At 35.5% G+C, this 16,572-nt stretch overlaps 1 protein-coding gene across 1 annotated transcript in view; it reads left to right on the top strand.

Moving 5' to 3' along the window:
* DUSP11 (dual specificity phosphatase 11) overlaps window positions 1–15,549 on the top strand; it is a 21,678-nt gene extending 6,129 nt beyond the window's left edge. Inside the window, exons 4-9 of the mRNA XM_011358145.2 lie at window positions 7,132–7,255; window positions 10,681–10,741; window positions 12,437–12,483; window positions 12,760–12,835; window positions 13,074–13,247; window positions 14,857–15,549. Coding sequence (XP_011356447.1) covers window positions 7,132–7,255; window positions 10,681–10,741; window positions 12,437–12,483; window positions 12,760–12,835; window positions 13,074–13,247; window positions 14,857–15,052 — 678 coding nt within the window. The 3' untranslated portion in view covers window positions 15,053–15,549. The remainder of the gene's footprint in view (window positions 1–7,131; window positions 7,256–10,680; window positions 10,742–12,436; window positions 12,484–12,759; window positions 12,836–13,073; window positions 13,248–14,856) is intronic.
* Window positions 15,550–16,572: the final 1,023 nt, after the last annotated feature.

The following is a 16,572-nucleotide window of genomic DNA, read 5'->3' on the forward strand; positions in this document are numbered from 1 at the left end:
CATTTATTGAAGAAACTGTCTTTACCCCATTGTATATTCTTATCTCCTTTGTCATATGTCAAGTGAGTGTATAGGTGTGGATTTATTTCTGGGCTCTCTGTTCTGTTCCATTGATCAATGTATCTGTTTTTATGCTAGTACCATGCTGTTTTGATTACTGTAGACTTGTAGTATAGTTTGTATCAGGTAGTGTGATACCTCCAACTTTGTTCTTTTTTCTCAAGATTGTCATGGCTATTTGGGTTTTCTTATGGCTCCATATAAATTTTCGGATTCTTTGTTCTAACTGTCTGAAAAATGCCATTGGTATTTTGATAGGGATTGCAATGACTTCATAGATCGCTTTGGGTAGTATGGCCATTTTAACCATGTTGATTCTTCCTACCTATGAACACAGTATATGCTTCCATTCATTTGTATCTTCTTCAATTTCTTTTTTCAGTGACTTATAATTTTCTGAAAATAGGTCTTTCACCTTCTTGGTTAATTTGATTCCCAGGTATTTTATAGTTTTTGATTCAATTGTAAATGGGATTGTTTTCTTAATTTCTCTTTCTGAAGGCTCATCATTGGTGTATAAAAATGCCACTGACTTCTGAATATTTATATTGTAACCTGTTACTTTACTGAATTCATTGATCAGGTCTAACAGTTTTTTGGTGGAATCTTTAGAGTTCTCTACATATAGTTTCATGTCATCGGCAATTAACGAGAGTTTTACTTCTTCCTTTCCAGTTCGGATGCCTTTTATTTCTCTTTTTTGTCTTATTGCTGTGGCTAAAACTTCCAATACAGTATTGAAGAGGAGTGGTAAAAGTGGGCATCCTTGTCTTGTTCCTGATCTTAAGGAAAATGCTTTTAGCCTTTCTCTGTTGAGTATGATGTTAGTTGTAGGTTTGTCTTACATGGCCTTTATTATGTTGAAGTATGTTCCTTCTATTCCCACTTTGCTGAGAGTTTTTATCAGAAATGGATGCTGAATTTTGTCACATGCTTTTTCTGCATCTATTGATATGATCATATGGTTTTTATCTTTCGATTTGTTAATGTGATGTATCACATTAATTGATTTGCAGATATTGTACCAACCTTGCATCCCAGGAATAAATCCAACTATCAGCCTATAGTTTTCTTTTTTTTGTAATGTCTTTGGTTTTGGAATCAAGGCAATGGTGGCCTCATAAAAGGAGTTAGGGAGCCTTCACGCTTCTTGAATTTTTTGGAATAGTTTGAGAAGAATAGTTGTTAATTCTTTGAATGTTTGGTGAAATTTGCCTATGAAACCATCTGGTCTAGGACTTCTGTTTTTTGGGAGGTTTTTGATTACTGATTCTATTTCAGTGGTGGTAATCAGTCAGTTCAGATTTTCTGTTTCTTCTTGACTCAGTCTTGGGAGATTGTATGTTTCTATGAATGTGTCCATTTCTTCCAGATTGTCCAATTCGTTGGTATATAATTGCTCGTAGTATTTTCTTATGATCCATTTTATTTCTGTGGAGTCTGTGGTTATTTCTCCTCTTTCATTTCTGATTTTATTTATTTGAGTCCTCTGTCTTTTTTCTTTGATGAATCTGGCTAAGGGTCTATCAATTTTGTTTATCCTTTCAAAGAACCAGCTCTTGATTTCATTGATCTTTTGTATGGTTTTTCTAGACTCTTTATTTCTCCTCTGATCTTCATTATTTCCTTCCTTCTATTCACTTTGGGCTTTGCTTGCTGCTCTTTTTCTAGTTCTTTTAATGGTAGGGTTAGAGTGATTATTTGAGCTTTTTCTTGTTTCTTGAGGTAGGCCTGTATTGCTATGAATTTCCCTCTTAGGACTGCTTTCACTGTGTCCCATAAATTTTGAGTCGTCATGTTTTCATTTTCATTTGTCTCCAGGTATCTTGATTTCTTCCTTGATCTCATTAATAACCGATTCGTTATTTAGTAACGTGTTATTTAGTCTCCATGTGTTTATGTATTTTCCAGTTTTTTTCTTGTAGTTGATATCTAGTTTCATACCATTGTGATCAGAGAAGACGGTTGATATAATTTCAGTCTTCTTAAATTTATTGAGACTTGATTTGTGTCCTAACATGTGGTCTGTTTTTGAAAATGTTCCATGTGCACTTGAGAAACATGTATATTTTGCTGCTTTGGGTTAAAATGCTCTGAAAATATCTATTAAATCCATCTGTTCTAGTGTGTCTTTTAGGCCCATTGTTTCCTTGTTGATCCTTTGTCTGGAAGATCTGTTCATTGGTATCAGTGTGGTGTTAAAGTCTTCTACTATTAGTATATTCCTATTGATCTCTCCTTTTATGTCAGTCAATAATTGCTTTATGTATGTAGGTGCTCCTATGTTGGGTACGCTTATGTTTACTAGGGTTATGTCCTCTTGATTTATCGATCCCTGTATCATTATGTAGTGCCCATTTTTGTCTCTTATTATAGCCTTTGCTTTAAAGTATTTTATTTGATATAAGTATTGCTATCCCGGCTTTTTTTCATTTCTGTTTGCATGAAATATCTTTTTCCATCTCTTTACTTTCAGTCTGTGAGTGTTGTTTGATCTGAAGTGGGTCTCTTGTAGACAGCATATGCATATGTTTTCTTATCCATTCGGTTACCTTATGTCTTTTGATTGGAGCATTTACTCCATTTACGTTTAAAGTGATTACTGATAGGTAGATTGTTACTGCCACTTTATTATTCATATTTGTTATTTTTATTTTCTTTTTTACCCTTTTTTTTTTATGGAAGACCTTTTAACATTTCTTGTAATGCTGGCTTATTGGCGATGAATTCCTTAAGCTCTTTCCTGTCTGGGAAGCTCTTTATCTCACCTTCCATTTTAATTGAAAGACTTGCTGGGTAGAGTATCCGTGGTTGTAGATTCTTATTTTTCATAACTTTGAATATTTCTTGCCATTCCCTTCTGGCCTGCAAAATTTCCATTGAAAAGTCAGCAGAGATTCTTATGGGGGTACCCTTGTAAGTAACTAGCTTCCTTTCTCTTGCTGCTTTTAAGATTCTTTCTTTGTCTTTGACCTTTGGCATCTTAATTATAATGTGTCTTAGTGTAGGTCTGTTGAGTTCCTCTTATTTGGGACTCTGTGCTTCATGAACTTATATGTCTAATTCCTTTGCCAGGTTAGGGAAGTTTTCTGTCATTATTTCTTCAAATAGATTCTCAATCCTTTGCTCTCTCTCTTCCTCTTCAGGTACTCCTATGATCTGGATATTTTTATGCTTCATGTTGTCCCAGAGGTCTCTTAAACTATCTTCATTTTTTTAAATTCGGTTTTCTTTTTGTTGTTCTGATTGGGTGTATTCTGCTACCTTGTCTTCCAATTCGCTGATTCGATCTTCTGCTTCATCCAATCTACTGTTGAATCCTTCTAGTGTATTCTTCATTTCAGTTATTGTATTCCTCATTTCTGTCTGTTTTTTATGGTTTCTATGTCCTTTTTTATGCTGTTGAGGTTCTTATTATGCTCATCCATTCTCCCCAGAAGTTCATTGAGCATCCTTATAACCATTATTTTGAACTCTGTCTCTGGTAGGTTGCTTGCCTCCATTTCATTTAGCTTATTTTCTGGAGTTTTCTCCTGTTGTTTCATTTGTGGCATGTTTCTTTGTTTTCTCGTTTTATTAGCCTCTCTGTGTTTGTTTGTATGTGTCAGGCTTGGCCAGATGGCCTAATGTGGAAGGTGTCTTGTGTGGCCCAGTGGTGCACTCTCCCTGATCCCTTATGCTGGGGCCTCTGGATGTGATCTTTGGATTGTGTGTGATCTTCTGTTGTCGCCAAGCCTTTATTGTTGTTAGTAGATCAGTGGATGGGATCAGTGCTCAGGCTAACTAATTGTGGGAATTGGCTGCACCCACAGGGTAAGAGTTGTTATGTGGGGGCTGACCCCAATGAATGGGATTTGCCCTAGCAGGCTTGTGTACTTGTTGCAACCACCCTTTGTGTCTATCACTAATGGGACTAGTCAGGAGTTGCTCCGTTGTGATGCGAGCCTCCAGATGTGTTAGTTTTGTGGCCCCTTGGTAGGGCCTCTCCTGTAGGCCAAGATCAGCCACTGCTTTTGATTGCTCAGGGATACCCAGTGAGAACTACAAAGCGATCCGCAGATGGTTGTTGCTTATGCTGTATCGGCTTTAATGTGGCTCTTTTATATTATCAGACGTAGGTGTTATGATCCGTTGGACTTCAGGTGATTCTCCATGTTGATTATTTTATAATTTTGTTGTAATTTTAATACAGACCTGAGAGGAGATGAACCCTACTTTTACCTAGTCCACCATTTTCCTCTCTGTCTCTGTTACACATTTCTAATTGCTGTCTCAAAATGAAACTAAAGACATGATTTGAACTCTGATATTTGGCAGTAGGCTCCATATGTGCTTAAGAAGTTCTTTAAGCTTCCATGTTCTATATTTTGAGAGTGAAGTAAGCTTTTAGTAAGAATAGTCATAGTTTAAAAGAAAGGAATATTCATTATGTCTTCAGCACTTATTTTAAGCAGTTGCCTGAGCATGTGTAAGCATCACAGGAAAAGACAAGTTGTTCTCCAGGTTGTATGCTTTCTTTTCCTAATATCTTTTGATGTAATACAGAAACCTATATATTCTGTTGGCCCGTGTGACATGTCAGTGGGAAAGAATTGTCCTCCTTCTGACCAGTTCCACCACCTTGGGAAACAATAATACTTAATGTTTGTTAATATTTGTTTAGCAGTTTGCCATTTAAAAAGTACTTTCACATACCTTAAGTTAGTTAATCTGCACAAAAATCCTTTGCTGATGAAGTCGTAGTAGTACTGATATCTCCTGTTGAATGCTTCCTCTATACTAAGCTCAGGATAAATGATTACAATTACTCATTTTTCAGGTTGTGAAATCGATACTCAGAAAAAGAAGAATTAAAATTTGAACTCAATTATTACTCTTTTTTATTGTAAAATATATATAAATAATAATTATCATTTTAACCATTCATACATGTACAATTCAGTGGCATTAAATACATTCACAGTGTATGTAACCACTACCACTGTCTATAACCATAAATTTTTCATTATCCTCAACAAAAGCACTATAACCGTTAAACAATAATAACCTCATTTCCCTTCACCGCAGCCCCTATTTTCTGTCTCCGTGAATTTGCCTATTTTAGGTACCTCATGTAAGCGGAATCATACACTATATTTTTCTGTGTCTGGATTATTTCACTGGACATAATGTTTTCAAGGTTCATCCACTGTTACAATATGTAACAAAATGGCATTGCTTTTTATGGCTGAATAATATTCTCAGTGTGTATATGTCATATTTTGTTTATCCATTTATGGATACTTGGGGGGTTTCTACCTTTTGGCTTTTGCGAATGATGCTGCTATAAATATTGGCATACAAATATTTATTCAAATACCTGCTTTCAGTTCTTTTAAATGTATAGGTAGGACTGAAGTTGTTGGATCACACGGTAGTTCTATGTTTAACCTTTGAGAAACTTCCAGAGTGTTTTCCAGTGTCTTCTTGTTTTAAAAAATTATCATAAATTTTAAACATATACAGAGGTAGACATAATACTGTGAGTGTTTGTTGTACACCATTGAACTCTTCCAGCTTTAGTATCACCTGTTACTGTATTTCATCTATACTTCTACCTGTTTCACCCTTTTCCATATTGTTTTGAAACATTCCAGATATTATATTATTTCACCTGTACATTATTTGTATGTGTATTTAAAACATAGGACTTTTATTCCTTAATGTCATTCTTTAATATTAACTATCCAGTCAACATGCAAATTTGCAATTGTCTTCTACATGTCATTAAAAAATCATTTTTAAGAATTGGAATTCGATCCAAATAAGGTCTACACTTTGCATTTGATTATGTCTCTGAAGTCTTATTTAATCAATAAGTTCTCTCTGTGTGCCTCTCTGTCTTTCATTTCTCCCCTGGAATTTTATTTTTTGAAGAAATCAGGTAGTTTGTCCCATATAGATTTTCATGATTGCATTCCCATGTGTTGTTAACATATTCTTTAGTCCTTTTATTGTAAATTGGTTGTTGGACCTAGAGGCTTGATCAGATTCAGGCTTGATTTTTTTTTTTTCCAAGGTACTTTCATGAGTGATAATATGTTCTTCCACGGAGACATATAAGTAAATGCCTCTTTCTGTAGTATCAGCAGTCACTGATGATTGATACCTACATCCATTAATTCATTTGGGGCTTCAAAAATGGTGAATTCTTTTGTTCTTTTTTCATTCGTTAGCTGATTATATTTGTCAAGAGAAGCATTCCCTAATTAACTGTTTGGTTGCCCAGTTACAGAGGCATGATAGTTTTCAAAATAATGAGCGGATTTACTAATAGTTTTCAAAATAATGAGTGGATTTACTAATATTCTCCAGTGGTGCCCAAGTAGATTTTATTTTTGTTATTTTTTGTGTCATTATGGACTTTGTTGCAGTTATTTTTATTGAGGCACAAATTGAGGCCCTATCTTTGGCCAGTTGAAACTTCTCAGTTTGGCTCTTGAGTCCTTTTGACATGACATGACATCAGTTGTTCCTACACTATTTCAGTGGTCACACTTAGGAAATGTGTTTTTATGTTTATTTTTAATATAAAATATGTCATAGGTTCATACTGATACTTTTCCATTAAATTCAGAACTATAGGATTTTCATTTAACTTCTTCTGGCTTTTATCAGTATCTACTATCTCCTACCCCAAGAATACCACTTCTCAGTAGTGCCTGGTATTTGCTCTGTCTCACAATTCAAATCCAAGTTCTTCTGGCTCTATTCTATTTAAATCATAGTAGCTTGATGGCCCTTGAAATGTAAAATATTAGGTAGAACTATTTATACAATATTTTGTTACATTCATTCACATAAATTTTGCTTTCAGTTTTGTATACCTATTGCCTATTCATTCTGCAGTTTTAATGAAAATCAAGTGATACTTTCTGGTTGAAGCAGCTTTGGAAAAAATGGCTCTCATCAGAATTACTGACAAACTAAGTTTATTATAATCTCTTGGTTTATACTCTGGCTCTTCTAATTAATTTTTAATTCTTTCCCTACAAATGAAATAACATAAGTTTTCATGGTTTTGCCTTATAGGACTTACCAGAAACTATTCCTTATTTAAAAATTTATACAGTTGGGCATCAGGTACCTGATGATGACACTATTTTTAAATTCAAATGTGCCGTTAATGGGTTTTTGAAAGAAAATAAAGATAACGGTGAGTTTTTTTTTTTCCCTACCTGACCTTTGGTTTGCATTTTGAATGGGGTTGGGGATTTTTAATATTTTTAATAGTTCTGACATTCAACCTGTTGTGTTTGATAATGTGGACATATCAGGGGGTGCTAATGGAGTAAGGTGTTTTTCCTTTTTATGGTCGCAAATAAACAATTTAGTTTGGAAACTGAATTTAGTGCGAAATATGAACTGAACTAGCTCACTCATCTCTTTTTTTAAAAATTTGAACGGAAAATATGTAATAAAATAAAAACGTTCTTTTGTCTTATTTGTTGGTTAAGAGGTGAGAGTTGGGTGGAAGAAAAGATCAGAATCTCAGCATCTTAGAGTATGTAGAAGAAAGAAAAAAGGCACGGTTTGGAGTGAGATAGACAGCTAGAAGCAGAACAAAATGGAATGGACCAGTGGAGTTGCATCCTCATCATACATATTTAGGATATTTCTGCTGTTTTTCCACGTTGGGTACAAGTAAGGAAGGACACTACCATCTCTTATTCTTAGACTTCAGACAGGAAGAACTCAAAAGGGGTGGTGGTTTCTTGTTCCTGCTTTGAGATCTACCTTACTCTGTTGAAAATAGATCTTAAAAGCTTGTGAATTTTAAGGATTCAGTTGCCTCTTTCTGGCAACTATCTATCAGGAGGAATGTGATATTGCTATATTTTAAGACAAGTATCTTTTTTCTTTGGAAAAGTGTTTGTTTTGCCCTCTTTCTAAATTTAGTTTAAGGAATATACTCTTAAGTAATTCTGACAGGTAGTAAATATGCTATATATATATATATATATGTATGTATATATATGTATGTATATACATATATATGTACACACACACACACATATATGTATGTATGTATATACACACACACATACACCATATATATATATATGAATGAACAGGGAGTAGATGGAGATGGGAAAATAGGGAATGGGAGGTGAGAGAGAGATGGGACCAGTGGGTTTTAAGATAAATTTTCAAACTGTAACATGGTCGCTTAATGTAGGTACTAGCTATTAACTATCTTAAGCCTGGTCACAGACCTCCCTTGTACTTTAAAACTTGAGAGGCTGGACTTTGCCTTTGATAAGCACAGCATCTACAGGGGAGGTAAATTATCATTTGTATAAACCATAGTCATAAAAACATTACCTCTTAAGATGTTAGAGTCCAACTGTTGGCCTGCTCACCGTTTCCAGGCTCCTTTGTGGGAAACCATTTTATACAGTGTTCCATCTGTATGAGATCCGTATGAGAACATGAGAACGTATTTGTAATTTTGGTTGTTCACCTGTTACACTGAGTGTTGTCTATTGCGTAGGCTGACCCCCACATTGGTCCTCTGCTTGTGTTATGCTGACTTTACTGTGTCTTGCAGTGCTCCCTGCCATAGCGGTCCTGGGATCTGGCTTATGATCCATTTGGCTACCTCTGCTATACGCCCCTCCTACAGATACCAAACTCACTGATGAAGGGAGAGCCCTACACAGTCCACTCCCTAGAACTGGTAGGGACTCAGAAAATAAATTGATTCAGTAACCACTTGAGAGCCTTTTAGGTTTATGATTAGGGTACAGGGATTCAGAGGTGAATAGCAGTCTTTGTTCATTAGAAATTCATACTTATTTAGGAAGAGAAATGTGGTAATTATAAGACAGTGGGTTAATTATAATAAAAGAATAAATTAAATGTATTGGGAATATAGAAGAGAGATTGAGGAAAGCCTTCCTGAGGAGTCAGTGTTCGAGCTGGGCTGAGTGAAAGAGGATTTTGCCAGAGGATTTTAAAGGACAGCTCAGGTATTGGGAACAGGTACAAAAGGCTCAGGACTTGAATTTGTAGCATGGAGAGGTGGTTTCTGGTGCCACTAGAGAGTAGTCTGAAAGGGCATAGAATTCATATGTTCATTTTCAACAAACATTTATATAACACCTTTGAAGTTGAAGGAACTGTTGTAGGAAGTAGGAACAGGAGAAAGTTCTTGCCTTTATATACTTTACATTCTGGTGGCAGAGAGAGAGAGAGAAAGGAGTGAATATATGGAATGTCAGATGGTGATAAGTGCTTTGGAGAATAACAAAACAGAATAAAGAAAGAGGTGAGAGAATGTAGTAGGTGATCAGGGAAGACCTGACCGTTAAGATACCATTTTAGCAGAGCCTTCATGGAAAGAAGGAACCAAGCCATTGGATATCTGGGAAGACAAGGCGGGTAGTGTTCTAAAGCAAAAGGAAGAATAGGTACAAAGTCTCTGAGGCATGACTGTCCTCAGCATGTTTGAGGAATAGTGAGGAGGCCAGTGCGACTGGAGAGGGGAGAGTGAGTGAGGTCAGAGCAGTAGAAAATGAGATCAGAGAGGTAGGCAAGAAGCAGGAGGGAGGTGTGTCATGTGGGTCCCTGTAAGTCATAGTTCAGATCATTGTGCACTTAGAGTTCAGTTGGAGAGACAGATTGATATTCGTTTATTAAGAGTTCTAAATGCCGTGCCAAACATTTGGGCTTTAATCTATGCAAAATGAAGATTTGTAAGCAAGGGAGCAGCCCAGTCAAGTGTATATTTTAGAAAGGCAATATCTTCCATGTGGAGGATCAGTCAAAATAGAAGAGATTAGATGTAGGGAGGTAGTAATCTAGGCAGGAGATGACAAGTACCTTCCTACCAGACACCATCTAGTCATAGGCATAAATTTTGCAGAGATCAATTACGTGTGGTGGTTTTTATAATTTCTCATAATTTTTTAAAATGATGGACTAAGAAATCCTATTGCATAGTTGGAAAAATCTTAAGATTTGATTCTCGTCTTTGTTCTATTCGCCTGCTGTGTAACCTGGGCTTACATCACCAAGTCTTGCTTTTATAGTTTACCTGAGTGCGTACTTCACAGGACACATAACCTGTGGCAGGTGAGAAGCAGCAAATGAGAGAGGGCATGGAAGCGCCCTGGGAACTCAAGAGTACTACCAAAACTGTACTTTCTTTTTAATATTCAGTATTAAAAGTGAAGGCATTCCATTTGTTTCACTCAGAAGCAAATTTCATTCTTTTTATAGCCTGTTTTTCTTTACCTCCCTTTTTCTATAATTAATTCAGTTACTGATGAACACTCTATATTAAGACAAATGGGTTTGTGTTAATGCATTTTTACTGTTAGTACCTGACCAGGCCTTCACCAGTTTATACTATTGTGTCTAATTGAGGGCTATGCAAAATTTCTCAGAGACAATGAATTTTGACTTTATATTAGATAATTCTTTATAGTATGTTCTTAAAAAACCATACTTCTCTTCAGAGTTATTTTCGGGGTAGTGGTAGAATTGTGGTAACTAATAAATGTTACTCTTCAAAAAATTGTATAAGTTGTTTTTAGGGTATCTGCTTCATTTAACTCTGTTTTCTTTGTTTTATAGACAAACTTATTGGTGTTCACTGTACCCATGGTTTAAACAGGACTGGCTACCTCATCTGCAGGCGAGTGGCCAACCCCAAGAGGCAGACCGTGTTTAAGTTGTTTTCTTTAAATAGTAATGTAATCAAGTTGCAAAAATGCAATCAGTGTAGAAATGTATGAAGTAGGAAACAGTCTTGTCCCTCATTTAGATTACCACAATAATAATTTAGTGCCTTTTTTTTCAGACTTAAAAAATGCAGCTATAAGCAAATATGTCTAATTTAATAGTATAATATTTAGACATTCTGTTTTATAATTGCATATATGGTGGACATCTTCCTATGAAAGTATTTGGAGACCTCATTCTTTTTAAAGACATTGTTCTTTTGCTTATTGATGAATATAAAGTCAGAAGATTTTGATATAAAACATTGAAATACTGAATATTCCTCTGTGAACACCTTTGAATATATGTGTTATTGTCTCAGAAATAATTTAACTTGGAATGGAACTTCTGAATCAAAGAGTGTATGCCCTTATGCGTTTTGTGGATGTTGCTACAGTGTAGTGATTTCTGTTTGTTCAGAAAATATTTATTGAATTTCTCTTATGTGTAAGCACTATGCTGGATGCTAGCAAAAAAACTTGGGAAACTTCATGAACAAAGAGACTTGACCTGCTCTTTGTGGACTCTAACAGTCTAGAGAGGGAATACCTATTCAAGAATCACACAGATGCATATAGAATTACAGCTCTGACCATACCAAGAAGAAGAGGAACGTGGTACTATGAGAGCATATTAATAGGATTTAACCGCATCATGGAGATTTGAGAAGGTTTCCCTGGGTATGTTTGAGCGGATATCTGAAGGATGAGTAGGTATTAATAGGATAGGGACATTGAGGAGAGAATTCAGGAACAGTAAAGACCCTATAACAGGAAAGCATATGCTCTTGTTGGAGTGATTGGCCAGGGAGGCTGGACCAAAGGGGAAATATGGCATTAAAATGGAGCTGGAAGTATGGGTAGCAGCTAGATCATGGAGGCTTATTTTTAAGGTTTTGGACTTTAACTTAGGAGTGATAGAATATCATTGAACTTTTTTTGTTGAGGGTGAGTGTGTGGAACATAATCAAGTTTTTACATTTTCAACCTGTCATTTTGATATTCAGTGTGAATACACTGCAGGGGGCCAAAGAGAAAACCAAGTAGACAAGTTAGGAGGCTTTTGTGGAAATCAAAGCATGATGGTGGCTTGGACCAGGGTGTAGTGGTCATTTCAGTGGAAAGATGTGGACACATTCTAGAGATATTTAGGTAATATCATTACTATTGATGGTGGTTGAAGATGAGAGTAAGGAAGAAATGGCTGACAGTGATGGTGACTCCTAAGTTCCTGGACCATACTTTCGGTTAGATAATATTTTTTAGATATGATAATAGTATTTTTCCCATTTGTCTTTTGCTATTTGTTGATTCCTGGTAAATACTCTGTCATATTAAGTAAGTTTCTTCTTTCATTTATTAATTAATTTGTTGTATTATAGTCAATAATTTTATTAATAGATTTTCTAAAGTTGAGACATCCTTGCAATCTTGGAATAAAACCTTTTTTGTGGTCATGGTGTATTATTCTTTAATAATTTTTGGATTGGATGTGCTGATATTTTCCTAGGATTTCATATCTATATTTCTAAGTGATTTGAATCTTTTCTGAAAATTATTCATGTTTTTCTTTTTATATATAAATGACTCAAGTTATGTTGTTTTGTTAGATATTTGATTGATGTAGAAGACATGAGGCCAGATGATGCAATTGAATGTAAGTATGAGGGTTATCACTGTTTTTCCCTTTTTATAAAAGTTGAAGGTAGAAATGTAGATGAATTTCTAAAATTTTATGAAAAAAAAAAGGATTTTAATTCATTTGTTCTGATATAAGATAATCTATAGCCAAAAGTTTATGAAGGGATGTATCTGGAAATAGTGAGATATAACAGCCTGCATAATTAGTCAGTGGATTTCAGCTTTGATCTGCTTTCTCTGGAAAAGATTTACTTTTTGTTTAGTTATCTATAACAGTTTTTCTACTTCTTAGTATTCAATAGGTGCCGGGGACATTGCTTAGAGAGACAAAACTACATTGAAGACCTTCAGAATGGTCCCATCAGAAAGTAAGTTGCATTTTATATGTGAGATTTGTGGTAGGAGATCTGTTTTTACATTTAAGTTACACATATCCCTTCTTCTTGTAGCTTGTGTACCTGCTCAGGGAAACCTAAACAAATAGTAATGGGGAGAGGGAGAGACGGGGAGGATGGGATTGTTATTTCATGGGCCGAAATATAGACACTCAATTGGCTACTAAAATTGGAAACCAGTAACACTGTATGTAAAAACATTCTCTTCCAGGGACTGGGATTCCAGTGTGTCTAGATCAGGTGGCTGTCACTACTCGACATGTGTTCACACCACTAAGCACATCGTTAACCGAAGACCAAGAAATAACATGCACTGGGCCCAGGGCCACCCAACACCTCCTCGGCATTTCCACTCCCGGACCCAAGACATGCTGCAGTCAGTAAGGTATCTTTGCTTTCCCTTTTTCTAGAATCAAAATAGGAGTGAGTAATGTTATTAATTAGTACAAACATATTATGATAATGGTGAGGACTTGGTGCTTTCTTGCTGATCAGTGTCAACCAGGAGGTATCTTTTGCTCCATATTTTGCATTTAGAGTTGGAAAATCAAGTATAGGGTGGGAAAAGTGTGATTTTTCAGAGGCAATTAGGAATCGGACTTAGAAATTTTCACTGATTCTAAACTTAGTTTAACCCAACAACAATTTGGTGACTGCCAAAAAGGATCCTACATACTTTGGCTACATTAATAGTGGTATAGTTTTCAGAATAAAGAAGGTTGTTATTTAAAGAGGACATAGAAATTACAGGGGAAATAGTAAAATTTCAGTAAAGAAATTTGCAAAGGATTCGAACAGATAAATCATAAAAGAGTTTTCACTTGGGAAATGGGAAAAACAGTTATGATAGCCTATTCTTAGCCTTTTAATTTAGCGATAGATTTTGATAAAGCAGTCCAGTGTAATGGTTGTCAGGCTAGACCTGGATTTGCATCCTGGCTCTGCCATTCACCTACCGTGTGATCTTGGATAATATCTCTAATTTCTACTTTTTCATCAATTTGATGGAAATGTTTACTTACTCATAGGGATTGTTATTGACTATTACATGGAAGTACTTTAGCACATTGTATGTAAACACTTTCAAAAAGATGTTGGCATTTTTAGAAGATGTAAACTTTTTAAAAAAATATTGCTTGTGTTGCCAGTGGCTTGTGTTGCCAGTGAAAATTGGTATCCTTTTGAAACGTAATTTTAATAGCTGTAAAAATGCTTCTACCTGGTAATTCCATATTAAGACTGGTACTGCAAAATATGGAGAAAGTTAAATTCAGTCATTCAGCACATTTCTCAAACCTCCCTACTATGTATCAGACACTGGACTACGTGCTCAGGATATGATATTACGTGTTCTGAGATGGTAATCCCAGCATTATTTATAGTAGTGAAAAAATAGATAGTAGCTTGCATAACTAACAATGGAAAATAGGTAGGCAAATTATTATGTCTATACTGTGACATTTTATAAAGCCATTGAAAGTGATAGGTCACTTATAGTAAGTGAAAATAATTGGTTATGATTCAGCAGTCAAAAAAGATGCTAGGGGGAAAGAGCAAAAGGAAACATTACCCATTGAATTAGATATCCATTTACTTATAAAGAGAAAGCGGCTTTATATTTTCAAAAATAAATAGCTTATTCTGTCTCATGTCAACCTACCAGACTTGGAGAGAAAGTATCTGATTAGAGTAGTGTCGGCATTTATCTCTTTAGAGAAAGATAGAAAGGCTCCTGGGAACCCGCTGTGTACCGAGACATTACGGTAGGTAATTTAAGTATGTTTTCTTAATTTATCTTCAAAACAACCCAGGAAGATGGAAGGTGTTAATAACTTCATTTTATAAAAAAAACTAAGAAGTCCAAAGATTAAGCAGTTTATCTGCTGAGGTCACACAGATAGAAAACAGTAGAACTAGAGTGTCTATGTATTATTTTATAAAGCTCACTGTGTATTTTTTAAAACTAATAATAGTTTATTACTTTTTGTTTTAAGAAAATGTTCACAGAATCAGAATGTTTACCAGAGAAGTCATAACCCTCCTCCTGGTCCCCCTGGAGAGGACCATTCACAGAGGAGGTACTCTTGGAATGTAAAGCCAAATGCCAGCCGAGTAGTCCAGAATCAGAGATGGTATTCTGGCAGTTACCACGGACTGTCCTATCCAACCTATTGTGGATGGACTGAGTGACACAAACCTATCCTGGAAATTTATCTGGAGACAGAACAGGACTGAAGATGGCTGGGGTGATTTTTTATAAGATCAGGTCCAATGACGTTTATAATCTATTCTATTTCTCCCTTATGTGTTCAAACTTAAGGAAAAATTATATTGATACTTATTAACTCTTTGCTGATAAACTCGCGGTATTTGCAACAGTGAAAGAAGTAATCTGTCATTTCGGCCTTAACTTTTTTTTAAGGAAGATGTTATTTTATAACAAAGTAATAAAGAACATCCCTTGAACATAATTTTTTTTAATTTAAATTATTTTAAATTCTAACTTTTCTGTGTATTTCCTTTTGACTAGACTTGTGATATGAATGTGTGTATACAAAAAGTTTTAGTCATGTTCTATTCTGTCATGTTCTGTTATTGACCCAATCATTAAGAGTATCATTTTTTTGCCCCTCACTGTTCAAGATTTCTATTAAAATCTACCTGGGAGACAGTCTCTTTGAACCTAATCATTATTTGTAATTAGTTCTGGTCCTTTTATGATTAGAATTTTTTTTGGCAGTCTGTTGTGGGACTTGACCAGCATCCTTTCACTGAATTGTCAGATATACCATCTAAAACAGGAGTGGAGAAACTTTTAGGGATTGGTTGTCACAACTGGGGAAGAGAGATTGATTGATAAACCAGAATGCTGGGCAATTTATCTGACAAGGTATTGGTGTCAACTGGGTAGAACGATTCAGACAACTTGAAAACTTTCATAAGCTATAAAGGTTGCTTACTGAACAGACTAGGATATGACCTTTAAAGTCTGGGGTGTCTGGGAAGACTTGCATGGCTCCTTGTGTTTTTGCTGCTCTGTTGAACGTAATTTGCTGGGATCTATCTCCGCTTGCCTCTCACAGGGTAATGATGCCTTGACCTTGACTTTTTCTAAATTGTCTCTTTTGCTGGTATATCTCTAGGACACATAGGTAGATCACTTGGAGAGTGGTAATTATTTTTAGCTGTAGAGGAAGCTAGAAACTGTTGCTTAAGTATGTGTCTCACCATCATGACATCATAAGCCTTTGTAGGTATTTAATGAATATACTTGGGTAACTTGGCTTCATTTTTTAAACCCTCTGATTTTGAAAATTTATATCAGAATGTGTGATGTGGTAGTTATTTTCTCTGTTTTCTTATATATAAGCAACATGTGGAACCTGACCCTAAGAAAGTAGTCTTTGATTAGCTCAGTCAAGTTGCTACCCTTCATCTAAGTGATGGCTTATATAGTTTTTCTCTGCTCACCACATTTAATAGAGATATGAGTCTTTATTGCTAAAAGACTGTTCTTGTGGAATTGTTCCCCAGGATACATCATGGGAGCTCGACTGGATAGAAATTGGGAACAAGACAACTGGTGAGGCAAAAAAGAACAAGCAGGAGCAGGTATGGGAATCTAATGAGTCTAATAGTTTTAAGGAATTCCTTGGCAAGCAGTTTCTAGGGAGGACGTTGCCAGAAGACCCATCATATAAGCACTGCCA

Source organism: Pteropus vampyrus, unplaced genomic scaffold, assembly GCF_000151845.1.
Source record: "Pteropus vampyrus isolate Shadow unplaced genomic scaffold, Pvam_2.0 Scaffold37, whole genome shotgun sequence".
In the NCBI taxonomy this organism is placed as follows: Eukaryota; Metazoa; Chordata; class Mammalia; order Chiroptera; family Pteropodidae; genus Pteropus; species Pteropus vampyrus.